The sequence below is a fragment of the Argiope bruennichi genome, chromosome 5, assembly GCF_947563725.1.
Source record: "Argiope bruennichi chromosome 5, qqArgBrue1.1, whole genome shotgun sequence".
NCBI lineage: Eukaryota > Metazoa > Arthropoda > Arachnida > Araneae > Araneidae > Argiope > Argiope bruennichi.
Genome location: NC_079155.1, coordinates 126,787,571 through 126,814,645, shown reverse-complemented (window position 1 = coordinate 126,814,645; position 27,075 = coordinate 126,787,571). Strand labels below are relative to the sequence as shown.

Here is a 27,075-nt window from a genome sequence, read left to right as displayed (position 1 = left end):
TGCTTGTCGCTCTGCTTAAAAACAGTAAGTGAGGTAGTAAATTCGAGAAAAACTATTTCAAGATACCAAAATATTTATCATACCGATTATAAATTAAAGATTAAAAAGTAGAAAATAAATAAAAAAACGAAAATTTTTACTGCAAAATACATAAATAAAATATATATTTAAAAATTTGTTTTATTTTATTAACTTTAATTGATTAGATTCAAGATGAAACGAACGTGGTAATGTGAAAATTAAATAAAACTTCCTTTCATTCCTAAATTTACATTAGCGGGTACCCTTAAAAATATATACAGACACTGGTTAGATAAAGATACGCTGATCTCTCTTCATTTAATGCATTAGTATCACGCGAGATGCGAAGTTACTTTAGCCAAACAGCAAAAATATCAGCGATGTTTATTCCTAGTTGCTAATTTTCTGTAATGGAAACATGCATTCGCTTTCTTCAACTTATCAAAAACGTTTTGTAATCAAAAGAGATGGCTCATATTTGATATGGTTTGATAACTTCCTTACATCGGAGATGACTGAAGGAAATACTTTCACTGCGTGTCGGCAAGCGCTTCAGTCGTTTATTTCCTTTTTATCGCACACCGCGAGAAGCCAGCTATTTCAAGGCCACTTTTTCTCTCGGTTTTTGCCGTCATTCTCCGCTTCATTGTCGATTCAACGGAATGGTGTCTGAGCCTAGTGACACCGCGAGTTTCTGCTAATGAACTCGATTCGTTTTTTTCAGCTATTTTATTTTTTTAAATCATTTTCAGAATGTGGCAACAAAACATTTCAGTAACTGTTCTAGGCGTGTAAAGGATTTGATATGAAAATTTAACCATTTTATCCACGTGATCTCGCAATGGATGGAACTGGGATTAATGTCTTTCTCGCTGATGTTGCGGAAGTTGACTTAGGACAAAACCCATCCATAAACAAAGATGAAAAAACCGATATACAACATGATGGAGTTATGGATTCTAAAACACTGCGTTGGAGATCGCTACGGAATATGTTTATCTTCAATACATGCTATGTACTTACATACACTGGATTTTGGGCGCTGTCAAATCTACAAAGCACCATGAATGCCGCTGGTGGATTAGGAGATTACTCTCAGGCCGTAATTTACGTCTTTTCAATGATATCTTCGCTGTTCCTACCAAAACTTTTGATAGACAAGTTTGGCTGTAAAAACATTCTTGTGGTGGGCTCGCTCATTTGCTGCTTCAGTATCGCATCCAACATGATCCTCCGGTGGGACGTGATGATGACCGCTTCTGTCGCTTTCGGACTCATAAACGGACCCTTCGCCTCTTCCCAAACTTTTTACATCGATGAAATGGCAACACGTTTTCAGTCGACCATTACCGAGAATATAGAATTTATCATGGCCACCTTTTTCGGGTTGTTCACGTTTTTTACAGAAAGTTCCCAGATCTGGGGAAATCTGATATCTTACTACGCACTCATGAATAAGAATCAAGTGGATGAAAATTTTTCTTCCAATTCTTCTGAATGTGGCGCTGGCTTTTTGCCTTCCAACAACGATTCGAATACGAATCTCGACCCACCAACAGAAAAGCAGAGACTGGTCCTGGTGGGTGCCTACCTGGCGATGGGACTGTTGTCTGTCCTGATTATGATCGTGTTCATGGATCCTTTGAAAAACGACCTGAAGGAGACTCGTGGCTGCCGAGCAGCTTTAGAGAGATTTGCGTCGGCCTTCAAACAGTTGCTGAAACCTCACCAGTATTTGCTCGTTCCTCTGAGTGTATACATTGGGATGGAAGGCCCATTCTATGGAAATGAATTCACCGAGGTATGCTTACATCTTACTTAGACTTTGTTACTTTGTAAAACTAGAGACACATAGTTGTCTAAACACAAAGAAATATAGTTTTACAATAATTCTTCTAAAATTATGGACTCTATGTCTATTTGTGCTTTTAAAGTTCCGAACTCCCAATGTATGTTTCGAAAATTATGAGCTTTTAGTCTCTTTGTGTATCTAGATTTATATACGGTATCATTTAGGACATCTATTCAAGGGTATACGCATTTTCTATCGGTGCATATCTAAATGGCTTTATGTTTTAAATTTTTTTTAAGCAATTTTGACTTTATTATTATTTTTTTTTTGTCCGAACATAGTACTTACATATTTTTACGATTCTATGTACAGCTGGTATCAAAAATGAATGCAAACATCTTATACAAAAGTGGCATAGCAATGCGAAAAGATAACTCTGAGGGCTCGGAAATGCGTTAAACCAGTACCGACTTGCTTCGGAAAAGGAAGTGTGATTTCATCATAAACTAACATTGAACGTGGATTCTTCAAGTAATAATTAAAAAAACTACACTTTAAAATTTTTTTTGAAAATTCAAAATTTTTTCAAGTTAATTGACAATAATTAATAAAACCTTCATTGAATCAAAAATTTTGCAACAGATTGTAGGATATCACAAATTTTAATAGCCAAGTCTCTTTGGCTTGGTATGCAAGTTTTAAACTCGATTCCACCCAAGATTCACCTAATATCATATATAATTCATATGTGGATGTGGTACACATTAAATCTGATATTGAAACTCATATGCCGGCCCCGCTTATGCGGGACATGGTGCTGGAGAAAGGATAACTAATCAAATGTTGTCGTCGTCATCTGACCATGGTTTAAAATAAACAGCTTCGTCTCCAAAAACCCTCGTGTTGCATCTAAATAATTGCTAATATAATTCAATTTAATACTAATATTAGGATAGAGATTCCTGACCCTCTCACCTCGATAGATAAAAATACGTCATTGCTATCAGCTATTGGAAGCAGTTTGGCGGAATGTGCTATTGTGTCATATATATTCATTATAATATTATATCACAATATCAATTTCTTCTAAGTGTAAACCGTCTCTTCAAGCATTGTTTGTAATTTGTGGTTAAAAATTGTCACAGTTTATCAAAATCAGTCTTTACGGATTCTACGATTTTGTGGTCTGTTATTAATGTTATTGTTGAAACTAATGTTATTATTCGAAATACTGAGTATATTGCTTATACTTTCTGTTGCAGCTACAATCTTTTGAGATATTCTGTGATATTTAGTTTTAAAAAGTGACATTTACGCGCTAAAATGTTGTCTCCCCAGCGATCCGGAAGAGTAGCGACTGGGGATCTAATACACTCCATTCTTACCCAATCAGTATGCCTGTGATGTGTGCATCTATTACCTAAATGCAAAATTTCTATAAGCTAGATAAGCCAACTTAACTATACGGAAAACATGTATGTATCGTTTCACATTAGAAAGATGTGCTTCGTGTTTCTACAGGCCTTGGGGTTAGAATTTGCCAAGAGTTAGATTCATTTTTTTTTTAAACTATGAGCATGACATCAGACTTTCATTTCCAAAACGCAAAGGGGAAGTTGTCAAATGGGTTAACTTTTTTTTTACATGCTGTATATAGTATATGTTTTTAAAATTTGATTTTTAATCACGTTTCCTTTTTGAATTGTAAATAATGAAAACTTGAGATGTACCTCCGATTTAAACAGAAACACGGCACAATATTCAAATTTCTGTATAACGCAGAAAATTCATGCAAAAACATTTAATGTACTTTATTCATTATTCTTTCGTATTGTTGTTATATTGAGATAAAAGATACAGTATTTAAAAGTATTTAAAAATAATAGTAAACATTAATATTGAATAATGGTATCATTTGAATTATGTGTATTGCATATTTTAATTGCAATAAATATCGTATTTTAATTAAAAGCTATATACGTAATACAATTGAAATTACGTATATAGATTTTTTTTATTTGAATTTATTTGAAATAATAACAACAACAACAACACTGTTGTTAAGATTTTTTTTTAAATTAATGTGGTATGCACATTACTTATTTTATATCCCTACATATAGATATATTATTATATATTATATTTTATATTTATATAGTACAAATACAAGCTTCATATCTTATTTGAGACACTTCTCATCGTAGAATTTGCGATTTTACTTTTGCCTCCAACAGTCCGTTTCACCATATTTTACACACTGCCCGGTTTATTAGATGGGAAGAAACAAACGCAGAAAATTGCTGTTGGTTCTTTTTTCCACAATTATGCAATTTTGTTAAAGAAATTGAGCATAAAAGATCGTGTGATTACTTTCGCTTCATGAATTCATTCTGAAATTCTTCTTTAAAAAAGGCATGACTTTACAGCTATTTTGAAGAAATCTTACTTAATTTGCAATTGCACTGAATTTAAAATGATATAGTAACATTTAACTATTCATTGAAATAATATTTGTTATAATAAGTTACGAGCAAATTTACAAAAGCAAAAACTTAAAGAAAGTGGGAAAAATAATTGTTTATATAATTTCAGGGGAGATAATGAATTTGGTTGGTGAAAATTTGTTTCAGCATTATATTGGGTGTCGGTAAAATTATTTGAAAAATATCAATCATGCGTCCCCATTTTCCTCTTTTAATAATATCTGTGTTTTTTTTCTTCTGTTGTATTATATCTATCCTTACTTTAACAGTATTCTATTTTTTTTAATTAAAAAAAAGATTTGATTGATGTTTAACTTATTACACTCATACTACCATGTGGTATAGTTTTATATTCGTACGTAAGCAGTGATACTTATGAGGCTCTAAAATATATAAAAATAAAATAGAAAGAAAACAAAAATTCAAAATCACTCGTTTTGGATAAATTGGAACAATAATAAAAAAGAGATAAAATACGAAAACTTACGTTGTGAGAACTCGAACTAAATGCTTTTTTTTTTCTTTCTACAACATACCAAGTTCGGAATTGAAATAATGTCATCTCTGGTAGATGAAGGGAAAAAAAAATTTATGAAATCAAACCTTTTGTTCTTTGAAAATAGTTTAGTTCCATTAACGTCTCGTTTTAAAGCAACACTAGGGCTTTTTTGGGATTGATTTTGAGCCGCGGTCAGGTGTCGAGGACGGCACCTGAGCTGGCTCTCCCCTGTCCAAGCTTCCATGCCGCACCAGTGGGAGGGCGTTTGGCTCCGTCGGATTTCGCGTGCAACAGGCCCATCGAACCTGAAACCCTCCGGTTCCAAAGCCAAGACCTTACCACCAGGTCTTCGCTGCCTCCTTTTTAAAAATAGATTTTTCTACATCACAAATAATATCGAGTATTAGTATTTAAAGACAAATTATGTTCAAAGACTACAATACCTTTCAAAATACAATAGAATTTTTTCAATATTTTTTTTTTGGCGGAATTGTACTCTTCTTAATCAAATTAACCTATCTTGAAGTATAAATTGTTGTGGGGTATAATAATTATTATATAAAATTCTTCAAGTGGGTTCAGTAAATTTATCCAAGTTGAATTTCGCGGCTTACATTCTCATGTGATTCCGGTTTGCTCCTGCACTTTCTTCCTCTTCTGAAATATGTACATGGTGTTGAATTCCGTTCTGTCATATATCTTCTGTGGAGCAGTAAAGAAATTTCACTTGTAGAAAATCTGCTGAGATTGGTATGCTTTTTGGTATCACAAAATTTAAATATTATTTGCTTATTTATTTGGTACTCTTTGTCAAGCGACAGGGGAAGTGATTATCATGTTTTCTCAATGGCTTGATTATCAGGCCCATATTTTTCCTCTGAAAATTTATAACTTACATTATCTTTCTATTGTATAATTTTTTATGTAAATAGTGTGTTTTTATTCACTTTGTGATTGGTAGGTCGAGGATCACCTGATCCATGACATTTGACACTAATGCATAGTTTTTCGATTTGTTTACTTTTTTCGAGTAAGCAAATTTTTCGTCTTTCGGCTAGCAATCGTTTGAGCACCTGAACAATGTACGTGTTAACCTTGCATTTTTTAAAAATAGTAATAAGGCTTAAAGCGATGGCACTCGGTTTGTGGTCAAAAAGACTGAGCGCTACATTTTGCATGTTGGGGTGTTGATTGACCACAATGAAGGCATAATTGTTCATATATAATGTATTACTAATGATTCAAAAAACGAAGCAAATATAGCATTTATATTGAAAAGGTTGTCATTTCCAGTGAGACTACTTTTCGTCATGACCATCAATAAATCACAAGGTCAGAGTTTTGACAAAGTTTGATAATGAATGATCAAAGTGCAAAATTTTCACATGATAAATATATTAGGAAGTGTCATTTTACGGTATTAAGAAAAATGTTATAATATTATATTTTAATTCTTCATTTCTGTCAAGGAATGTTAAAATTATGACGAGACTTAGTTGGCATATTGTTACGGATATGTACTTATTCATTGATTCTGAGAAAGCGGTATCACGGATCATGAGTTGGATTGATTTTGATAAGTTGGGGGACATCAACGCACTCGTATGTATTACAACCCTGATATATCTCAGCGAACTGCTGTTCATTTCATACCAGCGCCTCCTTCCTAGCGAATGCACTCGTCTGCATGAAGTCGAAATTCACCTGCCTCCTTGTGGCGGAAGTACAATATTACGTTTCCATTTTAATTATAATAATTTTTATTATGATTCGAATTGTGACAAATCATATGATGCCTAACTTACCAGCGGAAGTTTCATCAATTAATTTGCATATTTCAGACGTTGACTTAGCCAAGAATCAATAAATTAAATGTCTCGCTTTCCTAGTAAGAAATTTCGAAAGAATTTATTTAGATTCAGCATGTGCTGCATTCTTACACTGGATTTTGGGCGTTGTCTAATCTGCGTATGATTACTACGTATTGGATGTTATTCCCAGCTTTAATAGTCAGTTTTCTTCGAGAATTCGTTCCCGAATTTTATTATAATGCGAAAACACTCGCTATTATCTTATCTGTTGCTCTGTTGTGTCGGTTATTTCTTCCAGTTTTGACCAAATCTCTACCGTAGCTTTTTGGTGCGACACAAAATGCAGCTCCATAAGTTCTTTGATAGTTCTGGCTGTGTTCTTGGGGCCGCAATGGTCTAATGGTAAGGTCTCGGCTTCAGAACCAAAAGGGCTTCAGGTTCGAGACCCGATTCCACCGAAGAACCGTTGTGAAAGCGGGTCTGGTACACGTTAAATCTGTTGCGGCCAAGTGTCTTCTTGCTTGTGTGATTTGAATAGTCAACGAATTTCTTTCAAAAAAAGATGTTTCAGATGTAAATTTGAAGTTTTCTGATGAAACCCTTTGATTTACATTAATTGAAATCGATCTGCCCATCCGTTTGTTATCAATTCGAATCATGGCTTCTTTTTTTAAAAAAATCTTCCCTCCCTTTTAAAAATTATGTAAAACAAGGGTAGACGACCTTTTTCAGAGTACGAACTACAACTAATTTTTTCAAGGTGTTGCAGTCTACACAGCTGCGTAGGACTAAAATATTTATTATAACTTAATAATAAATACAGAATACGTACTTACCTACATAACTACAAACATAATAATAATAGCCAAAAATATATCAGATGACGCATTTAATATAAAAAATTCAAAATACATTAGAAAATAAATAATTTTTATTTAAAGTTGATTCTCTTAGTTATAGTTAGTAGAAGACTCCCGCTACATACTGTCCGCCATATTTCGGTATATAATTACTGACTGATAATCTTACACTGGATTCTAAGTGGTCGTCTTTGAGATGGGAATGATATGTTTTCTTAGTTATATTTATGTTTAAAAATGCAGATTTACACGGGTAAATAGAACCAAAGAGCGTTTTAATGTTTTTGATATTAAAATTAGGACACGTCCATTAGATTCCAAAAGTTATTCTTAGGTTCTGAACAACGTACTTTTAAAATTATGCCATTTTTAAGGCCATAAACTTTGTATTCTCTTTATTTTTTTGAGGAAAACTATGTTCCATAAATATGTTTCTTTTCGTATGCGCGTCGTAGATTTTAGTAAAGGTGATCATCCCAAAATGCCTTGGTGATCCATCAATCGATCGCGATTTTTTTAATACCCACCCCTGAAGGGTGGTATTAAAAAAAAAAAAAGGTAGAAAAAGTCGATTCATTGATGATCGATTTTGACATCCTTGAAACACTTGCGAAACCCTCAACAACTTTTCTCAATTCCTCAAAGACAAATGGGAGGGACTTTCTGTTATAGGAAAATGAATTTACAGACGTATTCTTTGTCCTCATTTTACTGTTAAAAAATGTTTTAATATTTTTTTTATCGAATCGAGCACACTCTAATACAAATTCGGACAGTATTCATCAATTAAAGACCCATTTGAAGATAGCTAAATAACATATTGATGTTTTGAGAAATATGATTTTAAATGCTTAATGTTTAATTATTTACTTTTAAACTTAGTCTTTTCATCTTTATTAAATTCAAGAAGTATAAGTATTTAGTTCAGTGTTTTTTAAGTTTCTCATGTACATTTTTACATGTTTATAAAACATGTTTTAAAAACATTCGAGTTATAAACTCGAATTATATATAAAAAATACAATTCATAAACGTCTTAATTTTTACAATTCTTACTCTTCAGTGCAAATTTATTTAAGATATCAAGTATGTTATCAGATTCATGATGTAAATGAAGTGAAAACAACGACTGCTTCAAGATTCTATGACATATTAGATTCTCCACCACGATAAAAGCATCCACATTTTATTTTTGATTGACCACTTTTGGCGATCTTCTTGTAGATTTTTTTAGATATTAAACTTTCAATATGGAATGCATTTGTTAAAATTTGACTTATTTATACGATAAAATTAAAAAAATATGAACTTAATGGATTAATTGCTATGTGTGTTGTTAAAAAGAACATGTATTACGAAAGTGAGTGAAACCCCCTACTTCAGATTTAATGTCTGAAGAAATTATTTTTAAATCTTAATTTTAATATTGGCAAAAACATGTGCTTAAATGGAACGATGAAATTAGTTTGCTGATTATTATTAGTTGAATATAGGCATTAACAATATTGCTAAATGCAAATCAAATTATTTTTAAAAATTTATTAAAGATAAAGTGTTGTATAGAAATAAAAATGATATTATTAAAAAAAGTTAATTTTTCTGAGTTCTAAAATAATTTTAAACCATTTTTCTGAATTAGAGGCATTTTTTGTAATTTTAATAGATTTAATAGATAACACCAAATATTTAATTAATTTTTTATTAATTTATATTTTAATTCATTATTGGTTTTTAAATAATTGCAGTGACTTTCGTCTTTTCTTAATGAGAACATGTGGCAAATTTCATTAAGATTGGTAAAAAAAATTGTAGATTTTAATAAAAGTCCTACGGAAGTGGCTAAAATTGCGGAAACCTTTTGTAAAAAAAACATTTTTTGAGTTACTGGCTCATAGCAGCAATTTAGTACGAGATATACCATAAAGTTCTGTATCATTTTAAAGATAATTTCAATACAATAATTTTTGTAATGATATTAATTTTGGCATAGCATTATTAAATAAAGAAAAAGTATACATAGAAATAAATGTAAAAATTCTCTTTTATGGCTGTAAGAATTGAGTAGACTTTAGCATCAATAACTTCTTTCAACGTCATATCCTGGATTCACCAATACATTTCATTCCTCGACTATTATTATGCGATACCTTCATTGGAATATTGCTTCAGTTATTATTATTATCACTACTACTTTTGCTGCATTGCTCTGTTAACTAGGGTTTTTAGACTGATCCATAGATTTTCGATTGCATTAAGGTTTGGGCTAATCACAGTCCTTTTCAATAATGAAACTGAAGCGTCTCAAATGCAATTTTTACTTACAGTAACACTATGACCTGAAAGTGAATCCTACTGAAATACAAATGCTTCATTCTAAATGATCCGTTATCCTCATGTTGCTTCGCTTCCACATATTTACTGATAGCAGGTAATTAAAATAAACATTTTTGTTATTCTTATGTAAGATTAATTTACTCCAGCAAATATGAAAGTCGTAAACAGAACAAACAAGAAAAGTGCTTTTTTTTTATCGAGATGTTGAAATTATTTTTGCAAACTGAAATGGGCACAAATTAAGAGTTATCTATACAGAATCCTTTAATATGGTGTAATGTAAATTTGAAACAAAAATCAAATTTTTTAATGAAATTTTATAAATGTCAAGTGAGAAAACAATTTTTAAGAATTTGATGACCGGAATTTTTTAAAGCGATTTTTTATGATATCCCATACGCTGGTTTCAAAGTAGTTTGCATTTATTAAATTTACTCTTTCAGATTCATTGTATCTAAATTATAATATAGTTAAAGCTTTAAAGGATGAAACGAAGACGAAAGAATATTAGCATTTGTTGTTTGTTACGCATTAAATCTTTTGGTGAGTAAAAAGTCAATATTGTATTGACGCTTTGGTCATGTCAAAGATCAAGTATCATGATAGTCAACAGCTAATCTATTTGTATTTAAAAATGATTATTTCCTTTTTAATCAAAGAACTAAAATATCCGTCCTTCTTGTCTTTGTGGTTAGTAAAGCCAAATAATATTGCTGGATAAGGAAAGAGTCATACCGGGTTTATCCTCGGCCAGTTATAAGACGGCGAATTGGCAGCGCATGCAAAGAAAGGCTGGAAAATGCTGTTCGGTCCATGGGAAGTAATTGTCCCGACGGGACAACAATATGCCGCTGTATTGTATTTTTTCTCTGTTTGCTCATGCGTTTGTAGAAGTTGGCGGTTTTTATGGTATGAAAAAATTGATCACTTATTATTGATTAATTCCGACAAATTTTGCTCTTTCTTATTTTTTGATGCGAAGTTGTGTGTGTGTGTTTTTCATTTTATTTGCCATTTCTTTTCCATAGTTTTACAAATTTAGGTATGTTGACCTTTCTTTTTACCATGTTTCTTTGTGTAAATATCCATCATTTTAATACGATATGCAGTGAAAATGAAAAATTCAAGAGCGCCAAAACGGCAGTTTATAACCAAACATGGAATGCCTGAATCTATCTTATGAAATTGTGGCAAACATAAATCAGTCCCTTTCTTCTCAAGAGCTGCCAACTGGCCGTCTTATAACTGGCCGAGTGTAAACCCGGCATAGCCCTACTAGAGAGAAGAACATGGTTGTGTGATAAAGAAATACCATTCGTGAATCTTTAGTTAGGGGCGATTGAGTCATCTTCGCATCTGTGTTTGACTTCGAGACTAGGATTATTGAAAAAATGCTACTCTGTGCTATCACACTTATTCTTCAAACACACACGAAGTGTAAAGTAAAAGACTTGGAAATATATTTATCTTTTATACTTTTATGTTGGAGATGGGATAACACTATTTTCCAAATAGTTGTGAGAGTAACCTCATAACCGAGACGTCGCAGCCAAATGTATGTAATAAAAAAAATCGAAATGTGTTTGAAAACACAGAGCTGTTTGATTTCGAATCATAATAAATTTCCTTATTTCTCTCAATTGTTCGAAATTTTGTTTGTGAAGATTCTGGAAAATTTTCAATGAAAATAGAAACTATGCCTCATTGCATTTCGCGTTTGAGGAACTCTGGATTTCGAATCTGACAATCTTACAAAGATTTAAATTCTTTCGTCGATTCTGCTGAGATGAATTCCAATTAATGGCTCATTTGATATTACTTCAACAGCTGCAATGTGTAAACTATTTCGTTGAATTTCTTCCTAACGAATAAGTGTCGAATTGTTGTGTTTTTCATCTATTGAAAACTGTTTCCATGGATCGTGTTTCAACGAACTCCGATTTCCCCCAGCAACAACTACCTAATGTAGTTTCTGATAAAGACTTATACCAGGTCGTAGAAACTTCGCCATGCTTATCAGTTCCATCCTTGCAAGGAGGAGAGATCATGAGCCGATGGAGGATTTTTAAGAACTTGTTTGTTTTGTGTTTCACTTATTGCCTCTTCTACACCGGATTCAGGGCCTTGACCAACCTCCAGAGTACCATGAACGCTGCCGCTGGCATGGTACCCGATTCACAGGCAGTCTTTATGGATTTTCAATGGTTTCCTCCTTATTTCTGCCTGAGATGACTATGGACTGGTATGGGTGCAAGAAAGTTATGATTGTCGCAACTGCTTTGTGCCTTCCGTACATCACCGCCAACATGTATTTGTGTTGGGATGCACTACTTTAATCATCAGCTCTGTATGGTCTGGCGAGTAGTCTATACAGTGCTGCTCTCACGGTTTACATCGACGAGATTGCCTTACAGTTCGAAAGATCTGTGGATGAAAATGTCGAGTTCATCATGGCGTGCTTTTTCGGGTTTAACACTTTCTTCATGGTGAATACTCAAATCTGGGGTAACATTGTGTCTTCTCTCGTCCTGCGACCGGACAAACTGCCAGACATAATAAACGTATCAAAACCGGAACAATGTGGCATAAATTTTGATCTGAGAGGGAATTCGACGGACTCACGCCACCATCCCATGAAGAAAGGTTCTTGTTGGTTGGGATTTTCATTGGAATGGGTGTTGTGTCTCTGATTTTCTTCGGGTTGTTCTTGGAACCCTTGAAAAACGACATCAAACGAGATGGTTGTAAAGCTTTTGCCGATCGTTTTGTAAAATCACTCAAACACTACAGAACGTTTCATCAAATATTGCTGATACACATCATTATTTACATCCGTATGGAATATGCACTATATTCGAATGAATTTACACAGGTAAGATTCACATAAGATGAGTTAAAAATGCATTATTAATTAGTCATATTTCATGGAACTGATAGTTCAGAAAATTTATTTATTTATTTTGCCCTTTTTTTTTAAGCATCCTATCATCATTCTGTTTCTTGTAAATATTGCGGCATCCATATCAAAATTAAGGCTCGTGCAGGTTTGTGGACCATCGTACTTTGAAATCTAAATTATCAAACAAAAGAAACTGAAATCTTATAAATCTATTTTGATTGATATCTCTCGAACTTTCTTTTATTCAACTTTTTTTAGTAAAGTGACATCAATGGCCGAAATACTTCCTCCCATTGTTGCTGACAGTATCCTTCAAAATAATAAAAAAAATATTCTTTCGATGTCGAAATAATTATCATTTGGAATGTTAAAATAGCATCGGGTTTGATTTTTTCACTTTGATAAATAAAATAATTGATAAGAATTCAGTTAAATCTAGAATTTTCGGTTAATTTGGAAAACTAATACTGTTTAAATCTTTTTAACTGTGCCACGCTGGATATGTAATTATTTGATGAAGAACCAATACGAATGAAATTATTATTTTGTAATGTGATTTATGTATTATTTCTAGTGAAATATTATTTTTTTAAACTATCATTTTTATTCTTTTTCTTATCATGTATCTTTGCATGAATTATTTCATTTCAAAGAATGGAGCCAATTCATACACGAATGGTTCATTAAAAATACAAGCATTATTTGAAAATTGGAAGCTACTTCTCATTTATAATTGTCTCTCGTAACTTTAAGAGCAATACTGCTGCTGTACTGTTGAACTTTTGTCTATTAATGCTTTATATTTTTCTGTTCTATAACCCTGGTTCTAATCAGAATTTTTCCCCATTAATTTTTAAATTTTATTTTGTATATTCATTTAAATAATCCGATAGAATTAAAATTCATTAGATAGAATTAATTTTAGAGTTGCTTTGTATTTATTATACATTTAACTAATTCTACTGATTTTATTTATTAGACCATTTAATTTTTGAAAAAATAAACTAACCAATGTAATCGCAGCTCCACCTCTATTTATTTGTTCTATATTTATGCTGGAAAAGTAAACTATATAAATTTTTAGTTTGAATATATACAGAGTATATATATTATAAATTAAATAGTGAAACTGCTTAAATATTCCAACATAAAAAATAATTTGTTACATATTGCATTTAAATTAGTTTGGAAAAATTGAATAAAAGCATGAGGAATCCTTCTACAGAAATGGAATTGGTATCACCGAAAAGCTCATTATTTTAAAGTTTTTTACATCTTAAATTATGTAAAAATAACTTTTGATGATATATCAGAAATTATTTAGTAATATGTTCCGAACCTAAAAGGAAATACAATAAAATATTTTACTTCATTTCGATTCCTTTAGAAGGCCATAGAACATTTTGATAACGTAGTTATCTAGATACTAAGAAGCATGTGTGCCAAATGTTGCTCGTATCCATCGAGACATGTGGAATTACTAAAGATTCAAACAAACTATAATAAATTTTATAGAGAGAATATCCATTAAAGTCGTTCTGTTTATTAGCTTGAGAAGGTGACTATTATTATTGAAAGTAATCAAAGTAACCACAGTGAGATAGGTTGCAGCGCCCCCTTGGGATTAACAACAAAGTTGCTCGGGGAAATTTTCATCTGAAACCTTATGCCCTTCCAAATTCCAGTGTTATGGCGCTCCATCTTGCTTGAAAATGATATTGGGGAACAGGTTCTCTATGTAATGGAATGCGAAAATTTCAAGCATATCAAAGTTATTGTCAGAGCGAACAGATTCTTCGGTAAAGAAAAAAGGCCCGACACTTCAGTCGGGCAATGAATAGCATCTCACGTTTACTTTAGTGCTGTCTCATTACGGCATGATTATCTTCTAACCCCCATGTTCGAGTATTGTGTCGGTTAATAATACCTGATGAGTGAAACGTTGCCTCATCTGAAAACATTTCTATCCTAATTCATTTTTTGTTGAATTTTTTCTGCAAATGTTCGATGTCAAGGCTTTATATCTCAATAAAGTGAAACTTTAATCGTTTCCTTATGGAACATAAAAAACCTACCATAAGTGAAAATCTTTATTTGTTTATTTTTTTAAATTTCATTTTTGAAAGTGTAGTCATATTTTTAGGGAACCCTGTAGATTAAAGACTAAAAGATAGAAAATAAATTGTACAAGTTACTTTATTTTTAGCTATTTAATGAATATAAATTTTTCAAAATTGTTTATATTAAGCCTGTTTATATAAAGTGTGTGGTTCTTTCTCGGTTGTACTGTCAACATCCTCCTTACTGTGCAAGGCTCGTGCCTTTGTTGAATATCATTTTAGTTGCTCATGTAAGCAACTGAGTGAATTCTCTTTTTTCAGGCGTTCATTGCTTGTTCGTGGGGCGTACACCACGTTGGATTCGTAACGGTATGTTTCGGCGTGTGCGGGGCGCTTATGTCCCTGCTGGTGGGACCGCTGGTCAAGTGCATCTCCCAGATGGCCGTTCTCATCTTAGCCGCGTTGGCCAACGTCTCCATTTGCATCGTTCTCTTCCTGTGGGAGCCGACGCCCGAGTTCAAGACCATGTATTTCGTCATTGCTGGTGTGTGGGGCATGGGAGACTCCATCTGGTGGTCGCAAGTCACAGGTGAGACCCTCAAACCTACTCATGGGGGTCTGTCTACCCCCATCGTTTCTTATATGTTGAGAATTCTCTAAACGCACACACACACACAAAGAAAAACCTTTGCATTCACTTCACATTCATTTTTCATTGCCTTCACATTCATTTCGGAGACGGTGTCCTAAATTTCAACCAATCTCAGTTCTGTTTTTTATGACGGAAAATTAGGAATGTAAACAGATGCTGCATTTCAAGATATCTGCGATGTTTATTCAAGAATTATTTATTTATGAAGTTTTCGAAATGATTTGCCTTAATTGAAATAAGTAAACATAGCATATTACAATTACACCAAAGAAGATGTTTTACTGTGTTATCCCTAAGAACCCAATGAAAACTTCAAATGTTTAGCTTTAAAATTAATGAATTAAAATTTTTGCCTATATTAAAATACAATAATAATAATAAATAAATAAATGTAAGAAAATATTTCTGTTGATAAGTTATTTTAAAAGAAGTGGTTTATAAATAGACACCGGAGACGTAAGAACTGTTAGATTGCGCACTCTATCTTCCGTGATTTACCATCGAAGAAAGAACTTTTTCCTATCGAATTATTAACGATGATCTTAAATTTTACGCAATCTTAAATCAATGTTTGCATATAATTGCTATATAACTTATCTGTCACTCGTTTAAGAACTATAAAAATAGGTTATCATTATTTACCAAATTTGATTGTTCTGCTGTTGAGATGGAAAGACTTAATTTGAACATTAGACGCTACTTCCGATTTAAACGAACATAAAATGTAATATTACTGTGTTAGTGAAATCTACCGATCCGATGAATCATGATGCATCTAATGAAATTTTTATCATAGACGATAAAATCGACATTTTATGAGGAGACAATTGGACAATTGAGGTTGGGATTGCATTCACACACACACACACACACACACACACACACACACACACACACACACACACACACACACACACACACACACACACACACACACACACACACGAGAAATCTTGAAAAATGACACAAACACCAACAATAACCTGGCAGTATTTATTTGCATTCACTCTTTTGAAATGAAAGGGTACACCCTTCCGAACACATTTTAGTAGAGTGATTGGTTGAAATGAAGAATACTGCCACCGATTGCAAAATGAACTTGAAGTTGCGAAGTGTGCGTCCGCGGGAACACCGTTGATAAAGGTTACCAACAGAACGATTATTTTTTGAAGCCGAAATCACTGAGCGGCGTAAAATGAAATCATTCCTTGGGTACCATTTACAATTATTAAACCTATGGTGATGATGAATCGATGCCGAAAAAGTCATATTAGGCAGCCGGCACCTCTGATTCGTTACTACTCTATTTCTAGGAATAATAAAAGTTTTGTTAAGTGATATTCACAAAATTGATTTTGTATCTGAATTACAACTTGTTTACCCGAAGAAATATTCTTATAATAATTTCAACTTTTCTTTCCTTCTGAATAGCCAATAAACTGCGGTATAATTGTTTTATAATTTGGAATCGAAATGATCCCGTGTGTATAATAATGTCCTAAGAAAGGGTGCATATGCTGAGGAGTTACGAATACCATTGTACAAGACTTTTTTAGGCTTTTTTTAGCCAGTGAAAAGGATGTCCCCAAAACTTTCTCGCATTCTCTTTAATAAAGGTATTACCCCCCCCCCCACACACACACACACCTCGCAAACAATTCTGGGCCTTGAGTAAGGCAAAGAACGCCTTACATATCACTAACGCACGGCATATACGGAATATGACTAAAATTTAGCAATTTTACTGCATCTATCGTGCCACCCTTGGCGAGTGTTTTGGTGATTTATTCATGGACGAATCACCAAAACAGCGGCATACGCTTAATGGTATCAGAACATCGAATCTGTGGCGTTTTACCCATCCGACTGAAACCAAAATTTGGCGCAAAATCGCATGCCAAATTTGATGCATTGAAGGCATTGAGTTCTTATGGTATCGCTTTGACATGTTTCTGAAAGTACAGACGGGCAAATGTTCAATTCCTTGTTGGATTTAGCTCAAAATTTGATAGTTGTCAATATTGTGGATGTTAAAGTGTAAACCAAATTTTATCCATCTGGCTATCTTCATTTCGTAGTCATCGTATTATCTTATATTCGGACAGCCTAGCAGAACAGATTTCCTCTGAAAGTAATTTGTTCAAAATTTCTTAGAAATCTGCAAATTTTTGAGAAGACTATATACCAGATTTCATCTATCTAGCTTAAATTTTTTTAAAATTATCTTTGTCACAGATAGATAGACATACATTTTCTAAAGAACGTCCTTTTTTGGATGAGGCCTAAAAATCTCGAATTCGATTTTTTGGATGATTACAACAATTAATTTCTCTATACTTCGTATACGATTAAATAAAAATGGCCGACCTAAAAATATTACCATGTTAAAAAAATTCAATAGTTTGACATATGACAAAACAGTTATCTAATAAGTTTAATCTTTATTTTTATTTAGTTGCACGAGAGTAATAAATCTGATGATTCACAATCATGCTATTTTTTTTCACTTATTTATAGGAAATATTATAAAGATGCGTTTAAAGTTATTAAAAAATTTTGATAAAGTTAAAATTGTAATATTACTCGTAATTCTGCAGCGATAATAATATAAACACAAAATTCTACCACTAATGAGCCAGATAGGCGACATTTTCCATGTAGTTTTATCATTTCATTTTTAGATATGTATCAATTTTTGTGGCAAATCCGTCGAAGTGCTGGCTGGCTGTTTATTTGTCTATCCTTATATGTGTATGTGTACATGCGTCTGTGTATACAAAAACGGGGAAACATAGCACCATATTTTGCACGTACATACGAAAGTCGAGGGTGAAACGATTTCGCTGGTTTATTGCATGTCCCAAATAGTCTTCCCTTGGAACCCTTTTCAAAATATTTAAAACAGAAACCGAGTCCAGAAGTATTGTATTACTCTTTTTGTTTTTCTTCAAAAAGTTTGAAATCTCTAATAAAAATCAATTTTTGTTTTAGATGCATTCTTTTTTCTTAATTAGTTTAAACCAAAATTTGACATAGGACTATAGTTATAAAATTCTATACCTAATTCGATATATTTAAGTCACCAGTTTCTGAATTATCACATTTACATACTTTAGAGAATACAGACCGACACACGGTCAATCCCTCGTTGTACTGACTCTGAATTTGATAGATGTCTATATTATAGGTGATGTTTGTATTGAATTTTACCTATCTAGCTTCCTTCTTTTTGTAATTATCACTTTAGAGAATATTCGAAAAGTCGGACGAGTAATCTTCTTCTCAATGAATTTTGCTCAAAATTTGATAGCAATTTACAAATTTGACGCAAAGACCATTTCTAAATTTCATCCGTCTGCTCAAACCGTTTTTGAGTTATCTTTGTCGTAGATAGACAGACACATATTTTCCAAAAATGTGCTTTTTGAACTTATGGAATTTGTAGATTCGTCAAAATCTAGAAATTTTTGATGAATGCAATATTTGTTCTGTAGAAAGTAAAAATTGGTTTTAAAAAAGATAACTTGTTCTAAAGAAGGTATACTAATTTTGTTATACGAAACCGAAACTCACCCCAGCAATTACCGAATGAAGAACAGGAAACAGCAGTTCTACTAATGGTTTTATTGATTTATCACTGACGCACGCACACATACTCAATAATACATTCCTAAAAATCTTGTTTATGTGGGAGGTGGCGCAGCGCCCTCTTTCAAAAAATGAATAATTCTAAACAAATATACTAAATATACATTTCTATAAATAAGAAACATATGGTTATTGAAGCAGTTTTTTTTTCTGAAATGGGATGTTTTTTTAATTAATATTATCATTCAAAAGGACACTTTAAATATTATTTGTATTTTAGTTGGAAAGTTTTATGACAACTATTTTCAAATTCATTATTTTGACAGAGCGAGCAATAAAAAAAAATACGTATTGCATATAAACTAATCTTGAATGTTGCTTTCCTTATTTTACCGTGAATGTGAAAATAAGTTAGCCTACTCCTTCTCTGCTAATGTGTTTTGCTCAGTAGTTAAGTAAGTATTTGAAATTTTTTGCCTCCTGATTGTGTATTCAGATTTGAATCGTGGCGCCATCTATTCGTGACTTTCAAAATCAACTTGGACTGATTCGAATGTTATTAATGATATGCTAAAAATATTCCATCATGTTAAAGCGAGATATGTTACTTATTTCATACACGTATTGAAATTAATTTTTATTCCTTCTTTTTTTCAGATGGGGCTTTATTTGAGTCATTATTATATAAATTATATTATATTATATAAATTTATATAATATATAAATTATTTATATAAATTTTCGAAATTGGAACTTCATATATTCGATAATTTCAGTAATATTTTTCCGAATTTAAAGATGATAATGTGTAAGATATAAATATGATATGTTTTTTTTCTTTCTAGTATATGAAGCATATGGAGAGTATAAATTATTCGAAGAGTATATAAGAATATTTCAAATATAAATTTATACCTCATACTTGATAGTCTAAAAAATCGTCCTCACGATCTCAATGAATTTTCATGTTAGAGATTCGTGGGTTTGAAAAACATATTTTTTAATAATTTTATCTGATTGTGGCTCCACACATTCATTGAAAAGGAAAATAAATATCAAATACACGGAACAATAACCAGGTTTTTATCCTCGACTAATAAGAACTCCAAGATCAACCAACGAAATACAGTACATATTATGCAGCAAACTTGTAAAGCCCATCATTTATCCGTTGGCAACACATAGAATATCCGAGGACAGCCTTCTTTAAAATATCTGGGCAGTACACCTAGAAGTTTGAAGCCTAATTGAATATGGAAGCCTAATTTGAAGCCTTTCTTCCAAAACATTCCACTACCAGAAAAACTTCCTTGAATCAACGGTAAAGACTTTTTTTCAGATGAAATAGATTATTGTACAAAATTGTAATAGAAGAGGTATTGGCGTATGGGAGCAGTCATTTGTTGCTATAAATCTTTCCCTGAGAATCTTGGGCTATAGAGAATCCGTGAGAAATTTGTCCATAATGCAACGACTGTCTGTGTTAACAAACATCACAATTTCCGTAGTAAAGGCCAGCCCCTGCAGAAACGCAGATGCTGCATTACTGAAGGAGTACACTCCTGTATGTATGAATCCAAGATAAATTAATGCACTTGGCGCTACGTTCTGTGGCAATCACCTGTGTTTTATTTTCATTGAAAATAAAACACAGATGATCCCTAAAGATTCAAAATACAGTACAGTGTTCCAGATAGAAACCCTTCAGCAAGCAATTGAATTCGCTATCAGTTTTCCATCATAGCTCATCACACTACTAATCGATAGCAAAACAAATGTCTAAGTGGCAGAGAATCCCAAAATTAGTCCGATAGTGAGAATCGTCAGTGAAAATCTAATCCAACATTGACACACTTCCAAGTTTCCTAAATTAAAATCCAACTTAGAAATGGTGAAACTGCCAGACTGGCAAAGAAAGTAGCAGAATCAGGGAGAGAAACAACACACTGACATTCCAAAATCCCACCTAAATTCTATCTTTAAACAGAAGATAATTGAAGAGCAGCAAACAGATTGGAAAGAAAAAAATGCAGGGCGATCTGTGTTTAATATCTTGCAGAGAATTTTAACTCTGTCAAGTAATTAGAAAAAGTAGATTCCTTTTCCTCACATCCCGACTCCTCCCCTGGTATCTTCATCGCTTTACGCTTGTCCTATTAGCGCGCTAATCGTGAAAAAGTCTTCAACCTGTCCATTCTACTATGCAGTAGAATCAATCTTAATTTGGACTCACCATATGATTAAAACAGCACCTCAGCTTGAACTGATTTGTTTCCACAGGATTGCCACATGGCCAAAGATTCGGATATATATAAGAAAATTGAACAGACTTTTCGAAAGTAATCCGAATCTGCTCACGAATAGTAGCCGCTTCTTTAATAGTAAAACTCCTGAATGGATGTAAAACTGATGTTGATTTTGTCGGTAGATCTAATCCTTAACAGTTCAGACTACCAAAACTGAAATCAAAAATACAGCAAACAGAAGCTCACCCAACCTCATATGTTTATCTAATAAATGAGATAATTTTAATTAATAAGTACTTAACTTGTCTAATCAGAGCAGAAATGATTCCTTTCAGCACTGCATTTATCTATGAGACCGCCATTAAAAGCTTTGTCTTTCTTTTCATCTCTTATTTGTGCCACTTGCGCCCATACATTCCTATACAGTTAATGATTGTTTTAAATAAATGGATCCACCAATCATCAAAATATATTGTTCACTAGTGTAGAAGTTAGAAACTAGACATCTTGTTTCAGCTGAATTGAGTCATCCTGTAATTATGACTAAAGAAATGGAGGCAATCTGAGTTTCCTATGTGAATATTATTTGTATCCTTGTTCTCTAACCTCCTATGCAAGTCTGTAGCAATAATTTGAAATCGTCCTGCACTATGAAATGCAAAATGCGCTGTGTTATGCGTTTCGAGAGGGGATTTATAGATTTAATCATAACTTCCTCACCACTTGAGTTACTTTCCGTTGATGCACAGACATGAAGAATTGAGAAGTAGATGTAATATTGTTTAAGTCGAGGGAAGAATTCACCTCTCGTGTGTAATTGAAATCAATGAGCTACATAGGCCATTACTGACACGTTATCATTTATTTCGGATGTTCTGATATGTTTATAAAAAAGAAGAAAAATTGATTAAAGTAACGTAATTTCATTCTGAAGTAAATAATTAATAGCTTATAAACTTTAAATGTAATTAAAGGCAAAGTTGTTTAAAGTTAACACACCATAAAGTTAATACGCAGTTTAATTTTGGAATCCTTTGCTTCTCGTACAGAAAAAAATAGAGCATGATGCTATACGTTACGTTTATGTCTAGGAACACGTGCGCTATGTAGACTTCAAATAAATAGGATAAGTAGTTATATTTCTAAGAGATATCTGCTTCTTCCCATTACTTTTACTGATTTTAATTTATTTGACTTATTTCATGTTTATAATTGATTATTCGTTCGCTTACTGACCTGCGAAAGTTTTAATATATAATTTGAACATTTTCAGAATTTAATTACATAATTAAGAAATAATGTGATTCTATAGAAGTAGCACCATTTAACATCTGAAATTAAGACGTTCCGTTTAAGGTTGGCCGTCTGATGGAATGTATGTTCACAAGCATGTACATATGATTGCTCAAACACGCAGTGATTTAAATAATTTAAATTTGATTGTGATTACAACTATAATTCCGTGTCAAATACCGATTTAAATCACTCAGAAAAGGCCTCGTTTTCTTGTATTAGTCGTTTTCTAGTATTAGTCTATTTCTGATTAATCTAGCCCCAACTATTGATAGTCAAAAAATGACTCTAATAAAATATTTTATAACTATTTTTCTCCCCGGGTATAAAGTTTATACACGTTTATATTTATTAGAGAGTATGCGAGAAAGTTTCGAGGGGACCATTTTCGCTGGTTTCAAGTTGAGATTGCACAAGTAGTCATTCATCAGTTACAAGGCAGCTGCCGATGCACGATGTATGTTATCTATCAGAATACTTGCTCATGAATATTGTTGACAATGTGCGATACTATGTTATAGAATTGTTTATTTTTCCTGGAAAAGAAAACTGTCACCACTACCAAAATTGTGTCGGAAAGCGGTGCCATATGGTAATGACAGAGTTTACCTTGGCGTCAGCTTGGATAAGGTCTTAACTTTTAAAATATATATCAACAAAATCAAGGATAGCTGTAAAGTAAAGGAACAAAGGCCAAACATTATCCTATCCTTAATGGCTACTTTAAATTATCTCAGAAACGAGCTATTAATCTATAAAACTATGCTCCGGCCTCTCATCTACGCATTACCAATCAGGGCAACTGCAGAAAAAAACCACATCACAGAATAGAAAGTTTGCAAAATGTGATTTCTCAAATGTGATTCGATCGATTAGTAACATGCCGAGATTTGTCAGAAATAACGACATTTGCAAAGGCATCAGCCTTGCTCCATTACGAGACTTCCATAAAAATTATCGGCAAAATTCTTTGATAAATTGGACAAAGGCAACAAGATCGTCATTAAAAAAAATCGAACCATATTATTCTTTGCTTCCGAAGAACGTGAAGAGACTTCCTCGTCTCATTCATGTTTTAATTTTTTGTTTTACCACACCGGCATGACTGGACAGATTTTGTCGAAACGCACTTAAAGTAAAATTCTCCCTTTTATATTTTTTCCCTTTCACTCTGTCTTAAAATATTATTCATAATCCCTTTAATCATAGTCGCCTTCATAATGCACAGTCATTTGCTATGTAATTTCAATGCCATGCCCATTCCCATATCATCTGTTGTGTCCGGAGGTTGAGCTCAAGATCTCCGTGATTTTTCCATGAGTCCAAAATCCATCTCAAAAATGAGACTAAAAAAACTACTAATTAACGATTGGAAGGAGAGATTATCTTAACCAAGTATACACTGGCCATGATGTATTTTCTGTGCATCAAGTCGTTTCTTCGACCAAAGTTCAACTTGTCAATGTGGCACCGAAGGAGGATCTATAAATCACGTGGTCAACGCTTGTGCACAATGGTGAGAACACAGGCTCCAATGGCCAAGAAATTGGATATTTCTTGAAGTCGAAGAACTCATAAAAATTCCAGTCATTAAATCTTCTAGGGTCATTTTGCTCACTCCTAATGTAAAAAGTTTATGTCTTTTAATGTATTTTATCCATTTTTAATGTTTCACAATATGTAATGCTTTTTATTCTATTCTTTTTTTTGTACCAGTGTGAGTTTTCTCTAGAGGGTTCTTTAGTGTTTCCAAGGTTTCAATATCATCAATTATATTTTTTTCCTTCGTGCTATGTGGGGTCGCTTTTAGGCGGCGCTATCAAGTTTCCCGCATGGCCTCTGATGACGTCAGGGTATCCCACAGTAACCCTCAAATCTCCAAATTATAGATCCTGTCTTGAAATGTTTTGATACTATCTCGTTCTTGGATTGAGTGAGTCGGAATGCACGCTTCATTTGAAATTAATGAGTGTTTTCTCTTTTCCCAGCTCTGTATGGTTTGATGTTCCCTAACGACCGAGAGGCAGCCTTCTCCAACCTCTACTTCTGGAGCTTCCTCGGGTCTTTCCTGAGCTACTCATACGCCAAATACTTCACGGTCGCCGTCAAAATCAACATCCTCCTCTGCTTCCTGCTCGCCGGCATGCTGGGGTACATGATCGGCCAGATCAGGATCAAATGTTCCTCCAGGGAAGAGTACGTCCCTATACCAGACGGCGGAGACAGCTCCTAACAGAAGTTGCCTTTTCAGGTCGCCAATCCTTGAAAGATCGCCAAATGAGCCAGCTCTTCGCTGCCCAGATAACAGGAAAAGTTCTGTAATCTTCAGGAAGACCTGATAAACTTATGTCTGTGAAAACTGTGGCATATCCTTCTGTTGTCCTGTATTAGCATAGCTTTTCTGAGCGGAAAAATTTTTTTAGCACGACTCACTGGCAAATTTTGAAATCAGGAAAGCAACTTATATAGAAGTAACATTTATAAATAATTTAAGAAGTTTATGTTTTGTAAATGTGACGGTGTGGAATGCATATTATTGTTGTGATGCGACAGCAGTGCTTCAATTCCTTATCCAGAGCAAAACTTGTTAACTCCCGGTTGGAACCCCAATTGAACTTTGTAGCGCCACCTAACGTACGATTCACCAGTGTTTGTGATAATCGTTTGACTTGCCTTAAAATTGTTATAATTTCATTAATTACTCAGTTTTAATGAGTGGCTGTAATACTGGAATTTTGTAACCAATTTTTCACTCACATCTTGATGAATTTTAAAAATATATTATTGTTTTCTAAATTTTAATTAATTAATATATTAGTTACATTAAATTTTTTCTGCATACGAATGACGCCTCCAGGTAATTAATGAAATAGAAAGAAATTAATTAAAATTAAAAAATACTTTTTGAAGTATTAATTTTTTGTGTTTTTAAAAGAATTGCTTCTATTCAGCTTATTATTTTTTTAATTTATTTGTAACGAATTTCTAACCTTTATTTTCTAGTTCCCTTCCAGCAATGATTTGTGTGGCGGAAATGGGGTCGTGAAAATTTGTGTTTTTGTTTTTAAAAAATGTCATTCATGTTTCAGCTTTGCTGTGGACATAATTTCTTTTGCTGTGATGGAATTTTCCTTTAAAAACATTCTTTTCCTTTTCATAATTTTTTTTTATATTTCTCTGATACTTTTTATATCAAATTATGAAACATTTTAAATAAATTTGGAAGATCAATTAGGAAAAGAAAAATAACGCGGGGGAATTAATAAATAAAAATTAAATCATTTGTTTCATCCTGTATAAAAATTTTGCCTATTTAAGAGAGAAAAATCGAATAGCTTTTATTTGTTAGTATTTTAAAAAAAAGGGAGGGGGGACCCCAACTGTGAATTGCAGGTATTCATAGAAATGCTCTGCATTATTTTTAAGAAAATTCCTTTCATGTGAGGTATCGTGTTCATGTATCTCTACATACCAACGAGCATATATAACTGCAGGTTGCTTTTCTTAATAAATTGTTCACGCAGTTGTCGTTATGCCTCCATTTTTCTCAGTCTTTTGGGGTAGAGAAAATTATACGCAGGAAGAAGATGATGGGAGCTTTAAATTATTTTTTTTCGGTCTCCCGCTTATTGAAAACATTGAATGAAATCTGGAGAAAAATGTTAAACTACATCATATTAAAATATTATAAATTTTACATCATTAATTTTAGTTAAAAATATTACTTAAGTAATTTTTTTAATAAAAATATATTTCATAAAGAATGATTATCATACATTTAATATTGCCATTTCCATTAAATAAAAAATATTAAATTGAAAAAAAAAATATTTTCTTATTTATTTCTGAGTTGCCATTCGAATTTAATTAAATTAAATTAATATGAAATATTTATTATCATCTTTTAAATATTAATTATAATTAGTGGAAATAATTATTGGATTTTAGCAAATTAAGGTAAAATTTTTAATCTTTGATTTTAAAAATTATTTTCTAGAACTAATATTCTCACTTTAATTAAAAACTGTGTTTCCAACAATAAGAGGTCCTTCCATATTATGAAGCTAAGATTCGGCAAGAAAATATTTTCTTTAGGAACAGCGTCTGGCATATAAGTTTTTACTGAATAAATTGTTGAAGATTAAGCGTTAATAAAATACAAAATAGTTATCAACAGTTGTTATGTAAGAAACGGAAAATGCATTAGCAAACAATACATACGAAAAATTAAATAATTATTTTAAATAGCAGAGAAAAAAAATATTGTGCTTATAGTTAAGTCCAGCAAATATAAGAGGAGCTTCATTCAAATTTCTGCGGAGGAGCGTGAGTTAGCCTCACTTCCTGCTGTTTATTTTATAAACATTTTGAATTGCATGTGTTTTCATCTAAAAGAACACCGAACGTGAGCACGTTTGAATGTTCTGTACTTTGTATTAAAACTTCTGCATTAAAAGATTCTCCAAATCTATTTATTATGTTCATATCATTTTGTATTTTTTATGTATTCTGTTAGCTGACTAAAGATACATATGAT

At 32.6% G+C, this 27,075-nt stretch overlaps 1 protein-coding gene across 1 annotated transcript; it reads left to right on the top strand.

The window, feature by feature from the left end:
* The first annotated feature begins 585 nt into the window (after positions 1–585).
* LOC129968464 (protein unc-93 homolog A-like) lies at positions 586–27,075 on the top strand. Its single transcript, XM_056082364.1, has 3 exons — positions 586–1,822; positions 15,081–15,348; positions 24,527–27,075. Exons 1-3 carry the CDS (start codon positions 863–865, stop codon positions 24,769–24,771), a joined length of 1,473 nt encoding a protein of 490 aa, XP_055938339.1. The 5' UTR covers positions 586–862; the 3' UTR covers positions 24,772–27,075.